The 26,957-nt window shown below is 32.2% G+C and overlaps 1 protein-coding gene across 1 annotated transcript in view; it reads right to left on the bottom strand.

The window, feature by feature from the left end:
• LOC136972759 (inositol 1,4,5-triphosphate receptor associated 2-like) overlaps positions 1–26,957 on the bottom strand; it is a 180,433-nt gene that overhangs the window by 123,331 nt on the left and 30,145 nt on the right. Inside the window, exons 6-8 of the mRNA XM_067267386.1 lie at positions 18,301–18,360; positions 13,650–13,714; positions 9–165 (exon numbers count right to left, since the gene is read on the bottom strand). Coding sequence (XP_067123487.1) covers positions 9–165; positions 13,650–13,714; positions 18,301–18,360 — 282 coding nt within the window. The remainder of the gene's footprint in view (positions 1–8; positions 166–13,649; positions 13,715–18,300; positions 18,361–26,957) is intronic.

The raw sequence follows: 26,957 nt of genomic DNA, 5'->3' as shown, positions 1-26,957 counted from the left end.
AAATATACCACTTCTTCCAGTTCTTGCTTTAAATTTTGATGTTTGCAATTGTTGAGAGTTGGAATGTCTAGATCCAACAAATGTAAATTTGCAAAATTTAATGGTTTATAATCAACATCTGATACACTATCATCATCCAAGTCTTTAGTTTCTTCGCTAATTTGGCTGTAAAGAAAAAAATTCAAATTCACTAAAAATCTGCATTTATAATTAAAATATCTGTAAAATTTCCTGTACTTCCCATTTAAAGCTCAAGTTTCAATCCCATATATATAACATTATATTTTTGAGAACAACATATCTAAAAATTATTTATAATTTCAATAATTTAATTATTTTTTAAATCTTGAATTCTTTCTTAAAATAAATTTTATACAGAATCTCTCTTAAAAACTTTATTGTAATAAGACTGGTAAAAATATTTAATACACAAAAAATATTTGGATAAAAGCTCCAATTAAGGTGTGGCCATCAGCCATATTGTTATATATTTTATTATTTTTTTTAAGATAGTTCTAGATAGACTGAGAACAAAGGGAATAAGGAACTATTAAAACTTTCTTTTATTTCCCTTTGGATGACACCACTGATTCCAAGAACTAAAGACGATGGGTTACCAGTTCCAAGAACTTGAAACAATGGGTTACCAGTTCCAAGAACTTGAAACAATGGGTTACCAGTTCCAAGAACTTGAAACAATGGGAAAGCCAAGACCTGAGGGCCAATTGGAATAAGGAATGAGTTAGTCTGGACTGGACCTTTGTTGTAGTCAGAAGCGAGAGAGAGGAGTGCTCTAGATCAGAAGTGACTTGTGGCTGAATAATTCTGAGGGAAGGACATGTTTGTTGCTTTAGATGAATAGAAAACTCTGTTAGGTCACGCGAGTGTATGGCCAACGAAAGGACAAAAATTACAATAAAACAAAACTTTAATTCTAATGTAATAGAATTAAAACAATTATCTACAAAACACTTTTTCTTCTCGCGTGATGATACACAGGATTCTTTCACGACTCCGACTCGGGACCTCACACGTGCGTAGGCAAGGAGTAGTAGACAAAGAAAAACAAAAAAAAACACGTGGTTCACACAAACGAAGTGCGACTCGCTGATAGCGAGTTACAATGGAATATTAACCCCAAAATGTTATAAACTAAGACTAAAACTAACTTACAAACTATATAGAGAAAAAGGAAGAGTTAGATAGATATAGAGAAGTATATGAAAGTATAGGGGGTACCCAGGATAATGATGCGTCCTTTGAAATCTTCGGGTCGAGGAATTATATTTAGACCCTGGCTACTATTCTTCGTCTTTTTCGGTCGTATCTCTCTCCCGCTGAACTAGAGCCGTTCGGATCCTCTCTCCACATCTGCTCCGTCTCAGCTCCAAACCAAGAATGACCGTTACTCCCGTTCTTGTGCCTCAGGGTCTTTTTACACCTTTGTCCTTCCCCTTACTTCCTGGAAAAGGACTGCCCCACCCGCAAGGAGAGTGAAAATAGAAAGATCGAGAAATAAGGGAAATAAAGAACAAAGAATTGAAGGATTAATATTAGGCTTATGACTATCGCGTATATACAAAATTATGACGTACCGTCACAACTCTAGGATCAGCGTTGGATTGATGTCCTGACATTAGAAAGAGAGAGATCTATGTCGATATATATAACCATAGAATCTGAGGTGGTGATCATCCAGTGACCACAAGATAAAGTAAACCCTGGGTATTTTGATCTTTTCTCTTTTCTGTCTACTGTCTCATAGAATCTGCTACTTTTAGATTTAAGTTCCTAAGAGTTAGATTTAAGTTCCCGCACGCATACTATTGTCACAAATTTATTGTGGTATTAAACAACCAATTTACTGTATATAGTGTAAATTTCGTGGAGTGGGATCCAATAAGAACCTAGTTCATGAGCAACAATAAAATACTTGTGATTAAAGAACTTTGCTAAGTATTCTTTGTGCTAGTCTATTCAATTGCTCACAAACATCACAAAGGAAACTTTTAAGCAGTTTTTATAACAATAATCTCAAAGCTATCAATATTCACACTTCTCATTTCAATTAATTTATTATAATTTATTCTTAACCAGAAAATCAAAAACTTATTTTAGAAAATTTTTCAATTTAGAGGTAAACAAAAAAGACAAATTCCAATTTTGTATGTATCAAATCGGTGGTCTGTTTGTATAGTTATAAAATTCAAAATACTGTAAAATATATCAAATCAAATCAAAATAGGCCTATTACTAATACAAAAGCCATCATCTGTGTATGTGTGTGTGAATTCCTTATAACTCCTGCAATTTTTGTATAATCATAATGAAATTTTGATCATATGTATTTTATGTTCTGACAGAAAATATAGGCTACTTATTTTACAGAAATATTAGCTATAAAATAAACATTTTATCAATTTCACATTAGTGATCACACTTACGTTGGAGTGTCATTGGTGACCATGTGACATTCATGCCCAAGAAGAAAATTCCTTTAAATTGCATTATTACATATTTTGGCAAATGAGGTATTTTAAACTTACTTCATTAAATTTAAATTTTAAAAATGATAGCTGCATCATGTCACTTCTATAACAAATTTTAAAAAAAAATCTTTCCATAGTGATCACGTGATGTTCTATTATCCAATTGGAAATAATGATTTAACAAGCCGTTATTTAGAAGTGTTATCACTCATCTAACTAATGTACACACAATTCATCTTTCTTTTATCAATGTGGAATTAAAAAGACACACTAATTTGTCAAAAAAAAAAAAAATGCCTAAGGGAAAGTGTAAAAGTAAAATTGGTCAGATAAATTCTAGATCTAAAAGAATAAGAACAACTGAGACCCCCGAAGGCTGTGAAGTTCAACTTCAGCAATATCAAGTAAGAATGGCTTTGTCAAGGGGTGCAGAAACAGCATCACAATGTCAAGCTCAACTTGAAGCTCTTCTCAATTCTTCAATCTCTACTTTCTCATAAACAGATATTCTGTCATGCTTGACAGGAGAATTTCTAGTAGTTTAATAGTTTGAAATACCAAACCAAATACCAAAATACAGCCTAAAATGTCAAACTAAATAAATGCACATACCTGGATGCTTAACTACAATATACACAAAATACCAAAAAATCCAGCAATATTTATTGAAGAAAACTAATGTTTTTAACCGACTTCAACTAACATTTCAAATGAATGTATTATAACCTGAGGATGATTGTTGGAATCAACGAGCGAAATTATTGTCAAATGTTATACAACATCGTTATGTACAACGCATTGTGTCATGATGTTTTGTAAACGATCTTCCATTATGTAATAAAAGGTTGGTGGCACTGTTGACCCCTCGGAGACAGTGACCTTGTTTCACACTCCCCTTTTCAGCACTGACCTTCCATAAGTCAAGACAGTGTAATCTTTGTGTATTCTTTGTTATATAACCAGTTACATGAATCTAACAAGCTTTTACTAATCTCTCCGACAAGCGACATCAAGTCTAACAACAATAACTAAAAGTCAGGTTATAATAAAAGAACACAAATTGAATTGCAAATTTCAAACATATTGATTTGTTTAAAAGTATGAAAATTCACTAATAAAAGTTAATAATATTTTAATTTTAATAAAGAATTATTTTATAATTATTTTACATAAATAATGTTTGTAAGATTTGCTGACTTTAAAGGGGGATACAATTAATCCCGCGTCACTGACACCAGTGTAAGATTTGGACTGGTGTAGACTGGGCTTGAATATCCCGCATCAGGATGAGCTTAAGGGAACCCGTGTATGTGGGCGATTGCGAAGGAGGCCAATGATGACAAGTGTTTACATGCGGAAAACCGTTTATTTGGACGAATTCATGCTTACATCGGTTTGATTGTTCCAAATCTCAGCGATCTTCAGTAACGTGAAAGTTCGGCAGGTAGATCTATCCAGTCCCGGGCGGACGAGAAGGGCTGTTGGACGATGGTGACGAGCGGTGACACACTTAAAGTTCTGAGTGACGACACTACACACACTCTCTTAATCAACAAGAGGCATGTCCGTCCTTCCGGAAAAACTCCTTTTGACCTTGAAGTCCCAGTTTTTATACGTTTTTCTCGTATACTATCCACCTTGCGGATTGGTCCCTCGTCCCTTTCCTCGCTTCCCGATTGGTCTCCCCTTTGTTTTCAAGCGCAAAACGAGACCATGTTGGGTCACGGGAAAGGTCCGATTCGAGGTGTCTATTTGACACCCTTTGTCGACTATGCTCCAAGATTGTCGATAGAACCACAACACCTGCACTCATAATTGTTTGCAATTGATGTCATTTTGGAATTCTAACGATCATGCAATATTTTCCTATCTCTTCAATTTTTCCCCTTTTCTGAAATTGTTTTCCTAAGTTCAAATTTTTCTTTGAATACTTGTTTCAAACTTATACCTCTTTATGAGTGCGTGTGTCAGAGTTCTACCTTTGGATTGAACATTAACAGGTCGTTTAACACGCGTTGACGTCATCCCGAGACTCGTTGTTTACATTTTTCGTTATGTTGTTTTGATTAAGAGTTTTTTCTCTCTCTCTTACACAATTTATCGCCATTCCCCTCACAACAGAACTCCGCACTCTTGCGACCTCGGACCTCGTCTGGGTCCTTACATGTTTATTATTAAAATAAGTAAGAAGTTATAAATTAAAAATTAAGAACATTTTTGAAAACAGTGATATAACGAAGATGAAGAAATGAAGAAAAATCTTAATGAGATGGAGGGATGATATCATTTAGATTTACAGGTTCACGGACAAACCAAGTTCTATAGTTATTAGGAGCAAGTGCATAAAAAAGGTGCCATGACACACACAAACAATTTTAAACTTATTACACATAATATTTTGTGTTTAAAATCAAAACACAAAGATGATACAGTCTTAAAAGAAATATATATTTGTTAGTTGTATTTCAAATCAAATCACAATAAAAAAAAGTTTTACAGTAAGCACATAAATCTCAATACATAACGAAAGCGTGTGTGTTATTTAATTATCTTAATTTTAAATGTAAAATAAAAACAAAATGAAGCAATGTGCAAAATGTTTGAAGGGATACAATAGTCTCTTGGAAGTAAGCACAAAATTACTATGGAGAACTTATACAGGAACACAGTTGATTGATTCATAGAAATTCTGTGTTTACTTCAAGTGCTAAACAGAGAGAACAAAAAGCAATTAAGTACTATATAACAATTTTTTTCATCTAAGCTTTGTACAAGCAAAGTTAGCTATTACTTTTTTATAACCATCTCAATCTCAAACTCTCTTTCATGAACAGCAAAGCTAACCCAGGCAATCTATCCTCACCCATTGTAGAACAAAGGGAGGATTTTGTATTTCAGCTGACTAAAGGATCATTTTGCAACTCCACTATTTACTGGTAAGATCAGAAAAATGTGGTATAATGTGAGCAGGTTAGAATAAGTGTAACACATCATTGGCAATCATAAATTTAAGTACATTGTTGATGGTCAGTTTCTCTATACTTGAATTTACCTTACTCCTAGTGCTCATTATTTCTTTGTAAATGTCTTTTAACAAAAAAAAATAACTTGTACAATTTCAGTTTGACTGTCAATGATGACTAAATATGTCTTAAGAATTCTAATTTGTTCAAATTATCTGCATTGTAAAAATGCTTTGGATCTAAAACACAAATTTGGAAGTCATGTTTTTAAAATGCTAAAATCTTTTACCTGTGCTATTTATGCTAGAAACTAAGGAGTTCAATCAATGTTTCCTCTAAGCTGCGTGACTGCATGGCTGCACAGCCACGCAGCTTAGAGGGAACATCTGAGAGAACATTTGCTGCTCAAATTGTTGCCGCACACGAGAATTTATGTGCCGCGGAGGCAAGCATGCACACTGATTTGAATTGTTGTTTACTTATTTCTCACTCTGTCTGCAACATGATTATTGCTACATATATTTTGATTAAATACATTAAATCATTGACAAAAGATAATATTTTGTATGGAAGTACGTTTTAAAATGAATTTTAATCTCTACTTTATAATTAATTATTTATTTTAATTTTTACAGGAAAAAATAAGATTTTATATATATATATATATATGCTCAGAAAAATGTTTTGCTCAGAATCTGCTCATCAAAAATATTTTTTGCTCAGAGAAGTACATGTTCCACTCATCTACAAAAAAAAATTAGAGGGAACATTGAGTTCAACCATAAATTTCTTTTGAGAATTAAATATTCAAATTCATTCTCTACAATTTCATCATAGAATCTTTTTCTTTTGCATTCTCTACACTACTTATATTCCATATTAATATCACATTTTTAAATGAATTCAGTTCTTCATTTTCAACCTGTTTGAATTAAGATTTGTGTTCATTTCATTTATTTTTCATAAAACTTTTTAAAAAACTGAAACCAGAACTAAATTAATTTTCTGTAAATATGTAGATAAATTGAAAAAGAAGGCAATTTAAAATGACTGAAAACATTTGTTCTCCTATCTAATGGACTTAAGAAACTGCTAGAGAAAGAGTGAAGAATGAAAGGTTTTTGTGAAATTTAGATAAATTGAAAGCCTTGTCTAGCACTTTAATCCAGAACATAAAAACTACTAAGAATTCATAAGTACTGAGAGTTTTCAGTATATCCTTTACCTGAGCAAGCTGTTTAGGAGTACAGTTTTTTATCTCACCTTCCAGAATTCTTTGTAGAGCAACTACTAGTAATGATAAAGTATGCAAGACTGTCTTGAGTGCTGACTTTCTGGACAATCATCTAGAATCACAAAGCTTCTTTAGAGTCAGTGCAAAAGATTTGATCTGAATGCATTGTTCTTTTTTTAGTACTAAGATAATCTTCCAGAAAAAGGTATAGGCACTTTCTGAAGTTCCAAAAAACAACTTGGTTTAAATGTTGGAGCTTACTGCATTAATTAGGATCAAATTTAAATTACTGCACAGCAGTGTGTAGTGCATTTGGAGCAACTTCACTAATCTCTGTTTAGAGACCATATTTCATCTAATTTTCACTAATTTATATTTCATCCAACATGATACTTGCTCCATCATAAGACTGATCATAACATATTATTGGCAGTCCTTAGTTTTTGATTTCTGAAAAGAGAATGTTGAAAAAATTTTCAGCCCTTGCTTCAGACTATTTGCTGAATTATATAAATCATTCAATTGCATCACTGTGTATAATTAAATATCACAAGGACAAAAAAATACTTATCAGTTCTGCTTATGTCAATAGTAGAGTCAATAATTACTGCACATTGATTTCAGCTATTATCTTTCATAAAATTTGGGCTGGCAAAGATTGTATAAAATTATTGTGTATATCAGGGCTTAGATATGTTGCATTTCAATCACTCAGTAATAAATGTTGTGCCAAAAATGATACTAATCAAAATGGTATAACACCATTTTGATTAGTATTATCATTGTTTTTTTTGTTTGCAACGGTTGTGTTCCACGGTAGGGGAGCCACTGTGGAGGAGTATCTAAGGTGTCCCCCCTTTGTTCTTAGCACTTTGGGTTGTGCGATTCGTCAGGAGAGACAGAAGTGGACAAGCAAGTCAGAACTACAAAAGGAAAGTGTGTAGAACTTTATATTTTTTTTTCATCCGTTTGCATCAGCGTTTTAGAGCCAACGCTTCCATACGAACTACATCAGGACTGTTATATTAGTTGGATTGTACCGGGTGAAGTAATTAGTTTTGTGCCAAAACCAGAAGATCGGTAAAATTTTGTAATAGTAAATTCACGTGCTCATTATTGTAGTCTAGCCATTTTGTTGTACAAATTACATCGAGAAAACTTTGTAATATTACCTTCACGCGCTTAATATTGTGATCTGGCCATTTTTCATTATAAAATTAAATCGGATTTCCCTTAGTCTAAGACTACCAGGAATTACACAAGGCTATCCATAACAGTTCTGTTGTTGAAAAAACAAAGTAAAATAAGATCTTTCTCCACTTTTTCGTGGGTTTCACTTTTTCATGTTTTTTAACTTTATGTATACCTTTAACAAAAGTTTTGCAACCAGTTTTTGAGTCATTTCAACCATCCAAACAATTTACAAGAAGCCAACAAACAAAACAAAGCATAGTGTTTGCCCTTGGTGAATAAACTAAAACCAATGCCTGTTCATTTCAAAACCACTTTTAAATTTTTTCATGTATCAAGTTGCATTGAACTTCATCATGCTTCATCTTTTGGAAAAAACCAAAATTATCTTTAAGACTTGGCTGACAAGAGCCTAACTCAAGAAGAGCACATATGAGATCAGATGTTACAGGTGTGGATCTGGTGGGTATTCCATTTGCATGTCAATGATGGCACATAGTTTAACTTTGTCATCATCTACCTTTAGACAATAGTTTGCTGAAGTGGTCATGCCTTCTAGGAGGTCCACTTTCACCACCTGTGCAACTGCTGCATCTGAAATGCTGTCACCAGCCCAAAGGTTGAAAGTAGATATTAGCAAGTCTTTACAGAGTTCCACTTCAGGAATAACCACAACAGCTTGGATATTGTTTCTATCTCTTGGGCTGTAGATAGTAATAAGTCTTTGGACAGTTCTACCTTTGGCACAGATGTATGCTAGCCAAATGAAAAATCCATCCAATCTCTGACATTTTGATGATTCTTTTTCTTGATTTGCAACTTTCATCTACTTTCTGTCCCATCTAGATAGTTTTTTCTTTTTAGTGTTTTACACCATGGCATTCCTCATTTTAAAAAAATCTATATTGTTTTTCTAGACATCTTAACATTAGACATGATATAACATCCTAATAAAATGGAAAATAACAACTTAAACTAAAAGCAACTATAATATAAATAATCATATTCTACATTCATTAATATCATGTTTAAGCTAATAATGTCATTATGTATGAAAATTACCAGTGTAGTTGTGACTCGACATCAGAAAGATAAAACTCTTCCAGCATCAGAGAGGAGGTTATAGTTTGTTTTGGTTCTCCAGATGTCTGTGGCAACCAATGCATCACGGGAGATTAAACATAGTTCAAAAGACTGGAAGGTTGGTCAAAGTAATGATTCTAGAAAGTTCTTCCAAGTCCAAAAGATTAAAAAAAAAAACAATGAAAAATAATGAGATTCAACTTTTCTTGTGTAAGTGAACTAAAAAGTTGAAAAAGCACCACTTTTCAAAAATATGCTTTAGAGGAGTGGTCATTCCCCTTGCTGCCATTAGCTTTTCCACTGGAGAGACTGAGGTTTTCCTGGCTAAGAACTTCAGTAAGGATTTCTATTGTCCCTTTTTCTTTCTCCTCCAACATTTTATAATATGGTTTCAGAGCATTTGTTACAGGTCTTTGGATAGAATACAAGTGTTTCCAGTTATGATCATTAATCTAGTAAGGAAATTTACAGGCAGTTTGTATTTATGTTAAAGCTTCTATAAGTATTTTTGTAGTAAGAGTCCAGAGTGGTACCATCTTCTCAACTTACTATACTTCTTTCTCCTTTTTTTCTGTTCCCTTTAGTAAGTTGTGTTGCAGCTTGGTAGAGCATCTTTCTTTAAAAGTATCTCTCCATGACTTTCTAGCAACTCATTGACATCATCAACATCAAAATTCCCAATATCAACATTTTAGCTATTTCACACACATCATCTGCTAGATCTGAAATAGACTCAGACCCAGAAAAGTCAAACTGCAAATATCTGCAGTTATTTTGTTATTTTGAAACTATAAAATTATTTAAACTCAGAAATTTTACATCAAGAAAAAAGTAGTTTAATTTATAAATAGCTAGCAGATGGGTCAGCACTGCCTGGACAATGGTAATAACAAAAAACATTAAAATGAAAACAATATTAAGAATTTAGTTATTTTAGCCTGTCATTGTTATGTTTATCATAAAGTTTTAAATAAATTATAATAAAAAACTTTAACAAAACTGAATAAAAATGACAAAAATCGAAGTAGATTTTTCGTAGTGAAGAAGTAGTTAGATTAGTGAGATAAACAAAATTTATCTCATTTAAATTTGTAACAAAAATAAAAACAAATGAACAATCACATTTCGAGGCAAATAGACCAAATATTCATACTTGACACCATGAAAATCCTAGTACATGTTTTGTGCTTTCTAAGAATGCAATATTCAGATGGTATGAAACAATGCAATTTCTATGATCAGATAGACAGGAATTGCTGTTTTTCAACAGGAAATAGTTATTGACTTTTGCCTGCACGAGAAGATAATTCAAGACAGCCAAATTTTTTTCTAATGTTAACTCTAACATATAATTCACAGCTGAATATTAAATGGTTATCAGCCAATCAATCAAATATTTCATTAAAAATGGACCAATATTTAAACTTGATACACTTTAAAACCCTTAAAATTTGTGCTTGCTGATAACTTTTGTATTAAATAATTTTTCTATTTGATTTGATTTGATTTGATTTGATGTTAAAGATAAGAAGGGCTATCCGTTATAACACAGACTTAACCCTGTAGGAAACGAAAAAAAGAAATTAGGAAAGTAAGAAGTTAGATAGAAGAGGAAACACAGGGAGATAGGAACATGTGAAAAGAAGCTACCGGGGGCCCCCACGAGACAAATGAGAACATTATGTACAGTGTTGCCGAGCATGCTACGGGGCACTTCCCCGTCCACATATCGGTTTTGCAGTCTTAACTCTTAACGAATACAATTAGTAAGTGCGAATACAATGAGATAAAGTGTATATCAGTATACAGGAGGACTTATCCTGTTCATAAAGCTTTTCTGATTAATACCAGTATTCAATAAACACATGGAAATTAATGGTTGGAAGCAGGATACAGTTTACATTATATGGTAGTCGGGAGAGCTTATCCCGATCACAATGTAAAGCGTTAACAATGAATATATACAAATTGACAGTTGCAAAGCAAATAACAGCAGTATCTGTTTATATACAAAGCAGAGTAAAAGCACCCTTGCACCAGGGGACTAGGCTGCAGGATACATGGACATAAACAATGTGGAAGTGTTGATGGTCAGATCACTGCTTTCAAAGTCAATTTCATTTTCAATGTGGAGGGAGAGAGGGACAGAGTTGTACCCCAACTGCTAGGCCCCTCCTCCTACCCATCGGGTTAACCTAGAACCCCTCCAGAAAACGATTTCGTAGAAGCTGTACTTTCCCAGCCGAAGACATAACAACAGGGGTGATCGATGATTAATTGTGGAAGACACTGGTAAAACAGTTTAAATAGTCTAAGTATAGGAGGACTTGTCTTTTCACACTTGTTGGTTTCCTTGGGTGCTTCGGTTGGCGCTAAGTTGCTCGCTTGTAGGTGGGGCAAGTGCTCTGCTGTCTTTGATGAATGTTGTCAGGGCTTTCAGTAGATTGGTGTCTGCAAAGAATTGTTGATCTCCAGGTGGCCAATTGTAGCCTTCTTGTAGACAAGTCCTGATGAGTTTCAGTCTTTGTTCGCTGTACTTGGAACAGTCGTAAATCAAGTGGTTTACATTGTCTTTTTCGTGTATGTCTATTTCACAATAATCCGAATCTGTTTTGTTGAAACGTTTTAAATAAGTGTTAAATGCCCCATGTCCAGTAAGGCATTGCGTAAGCTCTTAGCTTGGTTGGAAAGTCTTGATTTTTTGACGTCCCTCAATCGAAGGGATGAAGCTATAGCATTGCCTCCCGGTGTTTGAGCTGTCCCAGTCTCGTTGCCACAGTATTCTAACTTCTTCTTTAATATATTGCTGAACATAGCTGATCGAGTATTTTGTGTAGGTGACTATAGTATTGGTTCTTGCCCTCTTCGCCAATCTGTCTGCAAGCTCGTTGCCCTCATGTCCGCTGTGGCTCGGTATCCAATTGAAAGATATATTTGTTTGTTGGCCGATCTCATTTGCTAGGGCTATTAGGTCTGAGGCCAGGGAAAAGCTGTTCTTCTCATTTTTAAGTATGTAAAGAGCTTCACCAATCCATGAAGACAGTTAGGTTTCTCGTTTCCAGTTGTAGTTGTTTTACATATGAGATGGCCCTATAAATTCCCCATAACTCTGCCTGGGTTATGGTGCATTCATTTGCCAATCTTAGTCTTGCTCAAACATCAGCATTCTATTGGTCAAATATAAAGGGAGCCTATTGCAAGTGGGGGATTGAAGTTAATTTGACTAAAAGTAGTTGTTGACCTCCTCCTGAATGAGAGGATGGTCCCTGAAAAGTTTCATTACATTTGCTCAAACCATGTCAAAATATATAAAAAAACAAACAAATAAACTTTATTCTTTATATATTACATAAAATAACTTTCTGTTAATTTTTGTTATCTTAAACTTGAGATTGTATGGCAAACTCCACCTTCTATTTTATAAATACTGATACCACATAACACTCCTTATTATGGCTCCTCCAGCATACTGTATACAAAACTTTTCCATGATTCATGTATAATTTTTCATTGACCACCTTTATAACGTTATTAATATTACTTACTATTTTAATGTGTTCTAATAACTGATGTTTAAATAAATTATCTTCTTTTTTAAGTATTCTATTTAATTTTACATCCTTGGGTATTGCAATGTCTTGCCATTGCAAAGTGCACATAATTTTTTGAATAGATTTAATATGTTCATTGATTCTGACTTTTAATTTTATTTTAGTTTTACCTATATAAACGTTAGGGGTTTCACTATAACTACGATTAAATGTATAAACTACACCAACTAACTAAATGTATAAACCAAATAAAATTATGGAGACTACCTCCATAATTTTATTTAATTGTTTATATTTATTTTTGGTACTGTATCATCTTTTGTATTGATTTGTTTGTTCATCCACTATGCCAATACCAACCATTTTTCTGTAATATTATTCTTACCCTTTCAAATATATTCTTTATATAGATAAGTTTAACATAAGAATTCAGTTTGTTATTTTTATTTGTCATTTAATTTAAAAAAGGGCACAAGCAGACAAAGAATACTTTAAAACAATTTAATTAAGGACAAGAAGCTAACTTTACAAATTATTAATTTCACTTTTATTGAGAATTGGTTTAATTTGTAACCATTATTTAAATTAATTTATTCAAAAATTTTTGTTCTAAAGAATCTTCATTCTAATAAATTGTTCTAAACAAATTCTGTTTCATTTTATTCAGTTATTTGTAAGCTGATGATAGTAAAATTATGACTATGTTCAATTTTTTAAAATTTTTAGGCCATCTTTAAATAATGAATTCATTATGTAAAAAAATAGGTTGATTCAAATTTTGCTTAATAAAAAAATTTATCCTTTATGTTAAATATTTTTTGTGTCAGTCTGTTTATTTATTTCAGATGTAAAGCTGTTAATTTAATGGTTTCAAGTTTTGTGTTTCCAAAATGGCAACCCACATGTTGTTATAAATGAAAATCAGATTAAACCTTTGTGTTTGAGTAAAAAGTGTAGTTTTCTCAACACTTATACACTAACTGAATTGAAGAAAAAGTATTTACAATACTGTACAATATATCAATGAACAGAACAGTTTGTATGGATTTTGCAATAGTGGCTATTGCAAAACCTGCACAAATGTTTTTGATCACTTACTATTTCAAATACATAATACTTTCATAAATAATAAACTCACCTAAATATTTGTTTTTCTGTTAATACATTATCAAAATTAAATATTGTTTTTTCAGCTCTTAAATTCTGTAAATGAAAATAAAATTATAAAATAAAAAATTCTAATAAATGCATTAATAAAGTAATATAAACAATAATAATCTGAATAAAAAAATAAAGTATAATTAAAAAAAGCATCTAAATTTTGAATGAAAATTGTGTAATTTTAGATTTACAAAATTTATATCATTTTAAGTAGTAAAGATTAACAAGAGATTAAGTTATAAAAGACAGGATAAAATAAATAAAATCATTAGAGATAGATTAGAGAATAAAAGTTTAAAAATTAAAAATATTTTAAACTAATAAAGACAGCAAGTTGTCAGAAATAGAGGAAAATTTTGATATGATAGAAAAATTGGTAGATTCAAGTATTTATGATCACATATATATATAGGCAGAATGAAAATTAGACATGGATGTAGCAAATAGAATAAATATACAGAAAAAGTGGAAACAGACTAATAAATTTCTTTACAATAGGAGAATTCAAATTAGATTAAAAACTAATTTTATAAAATGACAGTTTTAGCAACTATGGTATTCAGAGTTAACAGTGAAATGCAGAATAAGTAATTAATTCATATTAATGAATTAATATATTATACATTAAAAGTTTGGTTTATTTTTATTTTAAATTTTATTGTATTAATAGTATAAATGTTTACAGAAGACTTACCTACAAAGTAAGCATGTTCTGCAGCATCCATGCCATTTGTCATGGTATCATGATGATCAGAGCAAAGTGATCAGTGGTTTTATTGAAATAAACAAAAAAAGTATAAAGTCAAAAACATTGAAATTTTACAATAATTAAATATAATTTCTCTCTTGTGTAATTACTCATTCCCATTGCTCTGATAACATTTTAACACCTTGATAGAGGCCTTGTGTCAAACCATATAGCACTACATTATTCAATAGAGTTTTGACTTCATCCCAATTTTAATATAAATTATCCTTTGTAGCAGCTTTTAGAGGACCAAAACAGTTAAAATATAAGGCTAAAGATAGGGTAAATAGGTGAATTGAATCCAAAATGAAATTCTTTATCCATGAAGTACAATTGAACCAATTTAGCAGTATGGAGTAGGGCATCGTCACAACCAATATTGTACATTGCTTTTACTTTTCCATTCTTTGATGAGGTAGTTTAAAAAGTCCTTATAGATTTCAACAGTCACAGTGGTTTTTTCAAGCAGGATCCACCAAAAAGCAATTCCATGAAAATCTACAGTTATTAAGAGCTTCCTCTTCTTTTGCCAAAAGCCTCCCTTAACTTGAATTTTCCATGTAGTGTAGCCAAACTTTGGATGTACAGTACATGAAAATCCACATCATGTCAATTAATAGTATATGCTCAAAAGCTTTGTCTTATGAAATTAGCAAATTAGCAAATTTTTTTGACATACTGCAATTCAGTTCAATTTCTGATCCACCATCAATTCATATGGATCCTAGGTTTTGTGCACTTCATTCAGACCAATTTTTCCTTTATTATAAACTGAACAGTTTTGCATGGAATGCTAGTTGTTGCTTTGATAGTTTGCAGACTCATCACTAGATTCCCTCAGAAATTCATTGGTCTTTTTGATGCAATTTTCTTCCTGTCAATGGTAACTTCTGTCCCTCCTCATGCCTCTTCATTGGGAATACATTGGAGCAATAGCTACAAGTAGCTTAATTCCTTGGCATAGAAATCACTATTTGAAGTCTCCTCAAGAAAATTCAATACTTAATATAGATTTTACTAATTTTCATTTCTGTGGAATCTATTTGTGTTTTCTAACTGCATATGTAGTCACCTTCATTTGTATGGTAAGTGTCCAATCACATGCAGGATTCTTCATTTTCAAAATATATGTACTAATTTGTGTTCTTTTTTTAGAGTGTATTAACCTGACAATGATTATTGAAAATAGCCGAAAATGTTCATGTAATCATTAAGTGATCCTTGCTGGATTTTTGATGTTTTGTTATCTATTCTAATGCTTTTCTTAGGTTTCCATCAATATCAGCTATTGACCAGTTGAGCAGGACACCAAACTACACAACTTGTTATTGATCATCATCGAGTTCTGAATCTCTAGATGGTCTATTTTTTTCACTATTTAGATCAGGGGTGTCCAACCTTTTTGTTTCTCTGGACCACATTGGAAGAAGTTATGGAGTTTTGGGCCACAAGTATATTATATATACTTGTGGCCCAAGTATATTGTGGCCAATCCTTAAATATACAAGTTTATTTAAGGATTAACATGTATAGATTATAGTAATAAGTATTAAAACTTTATCACAAAAAAGGATATTTTAAAAAAATTACTTCTACAGACACTTTCAGTTTTTACTTAGATTTCTAAGTAAAAAAAAATAATAAATTCATTTATTATAACAGAGAGAAAAATTTATTTGAAAAACACAAATATTTGTTTTATTTTGGTTTCTAATTAATAAAAAACGACAAAACACCATTTTAAAGTGCATTTTTATTCAACTAATATATTTATAAATAATATGTAGCCCAAAAAGTAGCCAATGTACCAAATGATATTTTTTACGTCAAACTAAAAAAAGGATAGCCAAATCTTGCAACTCTGGAAGGAATACTAAATAAAGCTGGAATTGGGAATCAAAGGACTATATATCCAAATGCAGGGAAAGGAGAGAAAGGACAAAAGATAAAGAAGTGAGGAAGGTTGGAAAATTAAGGGTCAAAATTTGCATAACAGAAGGTCTATTTAACCTTTCTCACTACTTTTTATCTTTTGGCCTTTCTCTCCTTTCCCGAATTTGGGTCTATAATTCTTTGAGTCCCAACTCCAGCTTTATTTAGTATTCCTTCTTCATTCACACATTTCCAAGTATTTGAAAATATTTCCTTTCCACTCAAAATAAAATATGTATAAAGGTTTACGGCTTTGTAAAACTTCTCTTTTTGAGTTTATGCCATTGAAATAAATAAATAAAAAAATAAATAAAATTGTTGGTTTTGATTACTCGTTTATTGGGCCACATTGGAACTTGCCTTGGACACCCTTGGTTTAGATACTTTAACTAATTTGCACACACTATAAGCTATATTTCAAAATGCACACAAAATTTGACTGTTATAATAAAAGACGACACCTAAACGCTGGATATATTATTCAATCACCCTACTCAATAACCTAAACTCCAGAAAAAAATTCTTTTACTTATGAAAATCCTTTACTGTTTGAAAATTAAATTTTCAAACAGTAAAGGATTTTCATAAGTAAAGGAATTTTTTACTGCAATGTTAGAAAATTAAATTTTCAAACATTGCAGCTCCATTTTCCAATTCTACAGCCTGATGATATCCAATGGAATGTGGATGAAAACATTTGTGTAAATAAAAGATTTTTTGCTAGAGTTAAGGCTATTGAGTAAGGTAATTGAATGTTAAAATAAAGTCACAGAACTGCTATTGGAGTGCTCTCTTTGCTCTGATCACCGTAATAGTACTGAAAACAACTTGTTATGTCGTTTCTAAGGGCTCTAGTCACTGACCTCTACCTTGTCTTCAATCTGTTGTTAATGATTAGCAAATATCTGAAAATGAGGGACATAATCATGCTTTTCCCAATCTCCTCTTATTCCTTGATTTTGCCCTTGAAAACTTTTATCTGTTCCTTAAAACAAAAAGAAGTTAAGGATACAGACTAATAAGCAGCAGAGGAGAAGCTGCAATGGTAAAAGTCATTAAAGACATCCCAAACAATTATTTCCAGGACTGTTTTGACAAGTGGTAGATGCTGGCAGATGTGTTTAAATGCAATAGGAACTTTGAAGGTAATGTGGTATAAGAATTAGTGTGTTGTATATTAAAACTTGTGCCAAAAGTTCAGTTTATTTTTGACTCTATTATCATCTATTAACCACTTATTGCAATTTAATTCCTTCAAAATAATTACTAATATTTCCTTTGCAATAAGCAAGTATTTGAAATGTTTAATTATACTGCTATATTAGTCAGTATGCATCTTTTAATATTATTTTTTAAAATTATTATTACAAAATATGTTGTGGAAAAATCAAAAATGATAATAGGAATGGATATCTATTGAAAACTTTTGTTGTCATGAGACATATGAAATAATACTCTTTATTTTAAACTTTAAACACACTTTTTTATTTTTTGTGTTTAAAGTTTATATATAATAGTTTATGTATAAAGTTTATTATAAAGAATAATAATTAAGCACTTGTCAAAGTTATTGTTCGCAAAAAAAAACTAAATTTTGTGACTTAAAATGTTTTTTTCAAGAAATCATTCATTGAAAACATGAATGATTTGTTTGATCAGTCTAAATGTCATAATAAGCATATCAATGGTAATTCACAGTTTAGCATTGAAACAAACCCATATAATTGAGATAATCTAAAATACCTGAAAACTAACAATGACTGAATTCTGATGACAAGTTTTGTAAGTATACAGTATTTTAATTTATGTGTTTTAGGACATGCTAAACTTGGTAACTTTAAATAAATGATAGTAATATCAGTGATTACAGTTTTATATAACATAACTTACTTTATTCAACATAATTTCAATTTCATAGTTACATTGTAATATTAAAAATAAAACTAACCTCAATAATTTGTTTATATTCTATTACATTTTCTTCTAGCTCATAATTTTTTTCCTCTCCCTAAATAAAAAGTAATAAATTCTGATGTATTTTATGATATACTTATAGCACATGACACAAAACATGTATTAAAATTTATAAAATAGCATTAAAAACTAAATATTTCCTGTATGGTAAATAAAAGCCGTTTATTAAGGAAATGATTCAAATTCGAAATTTCTGCAGAATAGTGATTTTCCTGCCCTTAAGATCTGTGAACTAAAGTCCCAAGCTTTGAGTTATGCGAGCAGCAGCAACATGACCGTATTGACAATATCACATGACAAACTATAGTAACAATTTACTAGATGAACGCGCTAGACTAGATAAGCAAGAGTTTATTCCTCCAGTGGCGTGCCGTCATTGGAAGCGATGGAAGCGCCGATTCCACCTTCCAATGACCTTCCCTTGAATTTTATAAAATATAAATTTTCATATTTTAACGTACTTTGAATTAATTAAAATTAATATTTTATTATAACTGCATTATGTATCTTTTACAAATTTCTATACTACATGTGAAAAAAACGATAAGATTGCTATTGTATATTCGAATAATTCGGTGGCGGAAGGAATGTCGAAACCGGGTCAGTCTCCAATCAGCCAGATTATATAGGCATTAGCACATGCGGTTTACAGTGCACCAACCTTACCCGGTTTAGCTGGTAGAAGCGACACACTCGTAAAGAGTACAGCTTTATATCCCGGAGCGGTTGTGGGCTGTTATCCGCCTGCCTGTCAACTTCCAAGCAGCCAGATTATAGGCATTGGCGCATGCGCTTTACATAGCACAAACGTCACGGTTTAGCTGGTAGAAGCGACACACGCGTAAAGAGTACGCGACTTTATATCCCGGAGCGGTTGTGGGCTGTTAGCCGCCTGCTAGATATTCGACCACCCTCGCCCGATTATGTGAAACACGAGCAGACTAGATCAACGGCGGGCAACCCGCGGGCCAGCTACGGCTGGCGAAAAGTTTCTATCCGGCCCGCGAGATCTTTAATAGATTATTAAATTGGAAAAATAACTAATTAATAGTTATTAATAGTTATTTTTCCAATTCTTTGTAATTTTCGAAAACGATAAGAGAAATAAATGTAGTAATTAACTTTTTATTTATTTATTTCATATTTGCAGACTAAAAAAATTACGAGTCACAAGAAGGCGTCAATTAACTACTACGGCGCGGAAAAAAACGTAAAATTTATTCTGGCCCATGTTATAAAAAAGGTTGCCCACCCTAGACTAGATTTATAACAACCCAACCGATAGGAGTTTACTGGCACGTTTTTATGATAGTTCTGTATAGTTGACAGGAGTTTAAAAAAACTCCATTAAAATATTTGATATATTTATTCTGCGTTTATTCCGCTCTCCCATCTTATATTACTTACGGATTTCGATGTTAAACCGGTGATATTACGATTTAGTATGTCTCATCTGTAAGGGGATGCAGAAAAAACGTGTACAATTCTAGTACAGCGTTAAAAATTAACTGTTACTTTGGCAGCATCATTTACAACTAAATTTAATGAATGAGACGTACAGTACATACAATGGTACAAAAAAAGCTCTAGAATTTATTTTCCTTAAATTTACGATTTATATATCCGTTGTCATAAAAATTTGTCTTTCCACTGTTTTCCCAAGACTACAGATATTCAGGTACAAAGTAACCGGTTTCGACTTATTTCTACTTAAGAAGTGACTAAATAATTAAGAGATTAGGGAATGGGGACATAAATAAAACCCTGTTGAAAGAGCCAGAATTTTACTTCAACAAAAGCTTAACAGAACCAATCACTCGCTCAGTACAGTGGGAAACTGATTTCCGTGTACACCTGGTATTAAAACGAATTAGTTAGAAAACGAATGACTATTAAGTTTAACATAGTTAGATTTTTACAGCTACGGTGAGAAACGTTTAAAATTTACAACAGCCCTGTGGCGTCCTTTGAGATATACTAGTGATGCGACAAAAGAGGCATTTGACATTGACCGGTATCGGCACCCTCGGGATTTGGCACGCACACACTCACTACACACCTACCTGGACCGGCACTAGTTCCATCCATTAGCTACTCGTATCAAGATATTTGACTAAGTGGATTGTTTTAAGATTTAAAAAGTAAAGACTATTTTATGTTATTTTTATGTACGTTTCTTTACAAAGCTATATTTTAATTATAATTTTCTTTAAAAGTATATTAATACAATCGAACAATACATTGTACCAGGTATGTATATCCACCGCACATTTTATTTCACCGAGTAAGTTTTTATAATTTATTTTTAATTTTAGCCCTTATATCGTGGCTAGCGATTCAGAATGTAATTGTGATATTAAAAATACATTTAGAGAAGTCTACAGTTTTTACTGGCTTATCGAACAAATGAATACGAATGGACCCTAGACCAGTGATTCTTAACAGGGGGCCGCGGCCCCTGGGGGTCCATAAGAAGTTTGCCGGGGGCCGCCAAATTATGCAAAATTTCCTTCAGAATATAATAAAAAGAAAATTGATGTATAATCCGAATATCGTATCGAAAAGTGAAATAAGAAAGATAAAGTTTTCCTATTTAGTTTTTATTTATTTATTTTGTATTTCTTCCTACATACAACTTTGTTAGTACAGAAGAAATAAATGTAAATATGCTACTTACACCGCAGTATTTACTTCTTTTATTCCAAAGCAATTTTAAGAAACTATTAATGCTTGGAATTTTAAAAATAATTAGGAAAAATAGTAGGCTTTGAAAATTTAAATATTTTTGCAAAAGTTATGCAAAATCCTTACGACAAGTGGGCGTTTTAGTTTTAGTTTAGTTTTAGCATCGACATTGGATCGATTTATCGACATGTTTCTTATTTTATTTTCTGTTAAAAATTAATGAGTTTTCATGTTTAATTGTGAAGTTTGAATGTTATTTAAATAGATAATGAAATAATAAAGTTATGATTTACATTTATTATATAAAAAATAAAGCAATAATAAAAAATCAATTTATTATAGATAAATTATCAAATTATCAAATATAAATTATTATTAAAAAATGGGGGTCCCAAAAAAATTATGAAATATTTGGTGGGCGGCGAGTATAAAAAGGTTAAGAACCACTGCCCTAGACCATCACTGACGCGCAATTAACTGATTGCCCCTGGAAGTCGGCTTCTTACAGAAACACAGCTTCCCTATTATCAAATGTCACGGCACGCCACTGTATTCCTCAATCTCATTTATACATTTCATTTAGCTCAAATCTCACTTCCTCAATTCCCTTGCTTCAATCTTACTTGTCCAAAGTTTATTTATTCATATATCGAAACAGCAAGGGAAAACTATTTTGAGATTTTAACGTCATTTTAAAAGACGCACTATCATCGCTATAATTTTTCAATTATGAGTGTTATCAAATACGAATTAAAATATTTTTAAAATAATTATATAAGATGTAAACTTTTATCATAATTTTGCAGTTTATTTAAATTAAAACATTTTTCGAATTTCATAATACAATATGACTCATTTAAACATGTCACTGCCATTATAAACAATGTTACGTTCAGGTATTGGAATACGCTACATTAAGTGTTAAATGCATGCTATAAAAAACGATCACAATTAACGAGAAAGTTGTTCTGCCATCTAGTGAGAGAAAATAAAATAAAATTCACTTACTGTCTGACATATTAAGCGACAAATAATGGCATCGTTTGCGACATCCTACGTGACGTTACTCACAAGTCGATAATTTCTAAAGACAGGTTTTAATGCTCATGACTTTTCGTAATTTTAATAAATATTTTGCATGTTCTGTAGTAAATTTGTTAACTTGAAAGATATACAGTGGTGCCTCATATAACGTACTTAATCCGTTCCAGGTGCACATCCGTTAAGTGAAACGTCCGTTATACGAAACGCATTTTCCCATAGAAATACATGTTAAAACATCTAATTCGTTCCGCAGCATAAAATAACCGTATTGTATCATAAAAAAATGAACACGGGGTGCGTTCTTTTATTCCTCCGCGTAACTCTGCGCGAGCGACATCCGTTTAAAAATTCCTGCGGAACGCGTTCCTAAATTCTGGTGGGAGTGCGCGCCGTCGAACGGCAAAAACGGCCGCTTGTAGCAGTAGTTTACAGTAAAAAGCAACATGGCGTCTTCCGTGGCTCAGATAGTTTCGTTTCCGGGTCCATTATGTGGTTTTATGAGTGAAAATTTAAAAATTGTGAAAGCGCAAGTTAGTGCACGCGGTGATGTAAGTGTCTTTACGAATTTTTTTCGAATGGTAGCCGGCATTCTAATTTTTTTCGTGGCTATTTTGAATGCTCTTTCAACAAATAATCCATTTTATGGTTAAATTTTACAATTGGGACTCTTCTTTTGCCTTTAAAGGCTCATATTTTAGAATTATAGATTCCTCCATCACGATACTATCGATAGTGCGAGCGCTGCCATCTTTCTTTCACCGTCGTTCCTAAATGCCTACAAACAGCAGCGCACTCCCGTAGTAACGGAGACGTAGTAGCGGAGACGCAGAGCTCCGCTACTACGTCTCCGGTTACGTTTATTTAGTATGTTAGGATTATTTAAATAACAGAACAACATTCGTAGAATATGCTGACATAAAAATTGAAAAAACAATGACAATAGGATGCCCACAAGGATCGTGTTCAGGCCCCATATTCTGGTCCATCCTACTAAATGGCCTTTTAAATACTGAGACAATAATAGGAACGAAAATAACAGCGTTTGCGGATGATATATTGGTGGTTTGCTCAGCAAACAGTCTGATGCAAATCGAGAAAAAATGTAATAACATATTGGAGAGGATAGCGAACTGGGGAAAGAGAAACAAATTACAGTTTAATCCCGATAAAACTACGGCCATCGCGTTTACGACTTGCAAAGTGGATAAAAGACAGCCAACGATAAAATTGCAAAACAAAAACATAAAATGTTCTAATCAAATAATATACTTAGGTATGACAATAGACAACAAATTGTCATGGAATGCCCACCTTGAATCTGTCAAAAAGAAAGTTGGCAATCTTTTTCAAGAAATTACCAAAGTGGCAAAAAAAGAATGGAGTACAGGAGGCACTGCACTAACTCAAATATACAAAGGCGTAGTGATACCAATAACTACATATGGCGCTCAAGTATGGGGAAATAGAGCAGAAATGATCTATATGAAAAGAAAGATAATAAGCTTCCAACGTAAATTGCTCCTACGAATAACAGGTGCATATAGAACCACGTCTAATGATGCATTATGTGTAATGGCAGGCCTCCTACCAATGGACTTAGAAATAAGTCAAAGGAAGGATATTCGAAAAATTTTAAAAGAAAAAATAACATATGGTGCAATACTAACAGAGAAAGACGAAATAGAATATCAAATCAAAAGATATCAACAATTGAAAAGATATGAGTGGAAAAAGATACAAATAAAAGAATATAGTCCATTAACTAAAAATAGAATTTATACGGATGGCTCGAGAACCCCAGAAGGAGTAGGAGCTGCATACATATATATATCAAATAATAGAGAACAATACAACAGGAAAATCAAACTAGATAAAAGATGCAATAACTATCAGGCAGAACTCGTAGCCTTAGAACAGGCTGTAAGCTGGATTAGCAACAACATGAAAAATATAACAATCACAATCTGTACAGATAGTCTTTCCGTATTAAAAGCATTGAATGACGACGAAAACAAACACGAACTCATCGACAACATTAGAAAATATATCTTAGCAAATAAAAACAATATATCTTTCAGCTGGGTAAAAGCACATATGGGCGACCCTGGAAACGAACGAGTAGACAGCCTAGCAAAAGAGGCAAGCAGCTCAAACATGAAAGTAGTATACAAGAAATTATCTGAAAGATATATAAAAAGGGAAATAAAGAACAAATATATAATAAAATGGCAAAAGAGATGGACAGAATCAACAAAAGGAAGAGAACTTTTTGAGTATCTACCTGATGTTCACCAGCGAATAAAAAATAAGAACTTTATAATAAATTATAAATTTACAAGATTCATGACTGCACATGGTGACTTTGCAGAGTACCACAATAGATTCCATCATAATAACGATGGCACTTGTGAAATATGCGGAGACAGAGAAACTCCGACACATCTTTTATTTGAGTGTATTAAATATGAAAATATTAGAAACGAGCTACGAACAATAAGCAATAAAGAAGGTTATACTTGGCCAATAAAAAAGAGTAGTCTTATCAATAACGTCACTCTTTATACATACTTTATAAACTTTATAAGAATATGTTATAAAACCAGAATATAATCGTCCCATATACCATCACGAAGAAGTAATGAAACGTGGAAATACGACGACAGTGCTAGTAACAATAGTACAACTAACAGAAACAACAGGCAATAGTACTACAAGTACTACAAGTGTATCTAATTTTACCCACAAAACGAAAAGGAAGTGATAATGAAATAAGTGGTATGAATGAGATGATATCATGAAAAACAAAATAATCTTGGAAGTACTACAAGTGCTACAAATAATAGGGAAATACGACGGAGGAGCAAGAGGAATGGTTGTACAGTGATTTAAGAAACTACACGTGAAAGTACTACAAGAAAGTGATACTTTTTGTGTTATAAGTGAAAGTTCTACAAATTAAAGTGTTAAATTGTGGAGGTACCTACTCAGTGACAGTGACAGTGACACTAGTACAGGTAAAGAAACGTTTCGATACTATAGTGGTAATATGAAAATACGATGATAATAGGAAGTGCCAATATACGACAAGCAAACATAGCGGTTATCTCTGAAACCTTAATTAAAATATCTCAAGTACTTTTAAATAAAACATAAAACATATGTAGACTCTTTAATACTATCATTAACTTTAAAAAAAAAAACTCCACATATATTTTACATTTTGTATTTGTATTTATTTTTATTTATAATGTTTGTACAAAAAGTACAAAACAGCCAACATGGAACTATAAAAAATCTACATATTATATTAATTGTTTCAATAATATGTAATTTAAATATATAAAATGTAATATGCTGAATGTAACAAAATACGAATATATGTCGGTAAAAAAAAAATGTAGCGGCTACGACCGCAATAGTGTATCCAACTCTCTGTAAAGCATTGAGCGAAACAGAGAACGTCTGAAAATAAAGTGGAGCACCGGAAGCCTGACATTTATTGCCAGGTAGAAGGTCTGCTCTATTACTATTGTAAAGTATGTTAGGAAAACACTAATGCACCCATGGAGCAGTCGCCAATTATGCCGGAAAGTCCGTTGTTCGAGTTACGTAACGGCCAAACAGAAAATCCGTTGTTCGCAGCGTCCGTTATTCGAGGCGTACGTTATACGAGGCACCACTGTATTTATCTTTCAAGTTAAATATAACTTCTGTTGAGAGAAATATTTAAGTTATCCACAAAAATAATATTTATTTACAAGCCATTTATTTTTAAAATGCTTTGAACGAATATGCGATAACAAATTCAAATTTAAAACGGTTCGAACATCGTTAAAATACCAAAATATAAAAAAAAATAACTAATCTTATAAATACATAAAACTGAACGAATCAAAATAAATAGAATAGAACAAAATAAAATAAAATAAAAATACATATATAAATAATAGCATAACATATAGAATTACATCGACCGCGTGCTATGTATCAGATTTTAACGAGCCATACCTGAGCATACACTTCCAGGCTGATGGCAACACTGTGACACCCTTGTAATTTAAACATTTGCCAGTAAGGCTGAATTTATATACTGTATTTCAAACTTTTCTAAACTCAATGCCAGAGTCGTGAACGCACCAGTGTAACGATCATGGCCTCAGCCCTCAATCACCGAACCATCAGTTCGCGCCACTCTGGATAGTGCTATTGAATAGTGCCCCTTGTTTACATCGTACATAGCTCCTTAAGCCTTTTGTTGAGGTTTCTGGTGGTCCACCTACATACTCTTTGTTCAGACTCAATTGATCATTTTTATACGGTGTCTTGTATACCCCAAGTTGTTGTTCTTTCTTGATCATATCTTTGTCATTCTAAACAAGTTACAAACGGTGGGAGCCGTTTTGTACAGTAATCTTGTGTTCTTGTAATCCGCAATTTCTTTCATAATATTGGACATGTTCTGTTGTAACATTGTTGTTCACAGTTGTCTTCGTCTTCTTTTTGGTAGGATCTGAGTAAGAATTTATTAATCGTTCAATGACTTTTGCTCCAATTCCCAACGTCCTAGCAACGGCTCTAATCCTATCCAACTCTTGCAACCCGTCATACACGTTGGAGCAATAATGGAGCAAAGATACCATTGATACAAATTTAACAAGTTAATAGATACAAATTTAACAAAATTAGTATTTCTGGGTAGTTACAAAAAAGCCTTCTAGTTTATGCTACTAAAAAGACATATCAATTGTTTTATATATAAAAACAAAATTCATATCTTTGAGAATGTTCTTTTGAAGAAACAAAACTGTAAGGATTTCTTAATTGAATTATAAATTCTGATTTTTAAATTCAGAAAATTCATTTTAAAGAATGTCATAATATTAAAAGAAAAATAATGAAACG

This window comes from Centruroides vittatus, unplaced genomic scaffold (assembly GCF_030686945.1).
Source record: "Centruroides vittatus isolate TY-2023 unplaced genomic scaffold, ASM3068694v2 contig_301, whole genome shotgun sequence".
In the NCBI taxonomy this organism is placed as follows: Eukaryota; Metazoa; Arthropoda; class Arachnida; order Scorpiones; family Buthidae; genus Centruroides; species Centruroides vittatus.
This window is presented reverse-complemented; position numbering and strand designations above follow the sequence as displayed.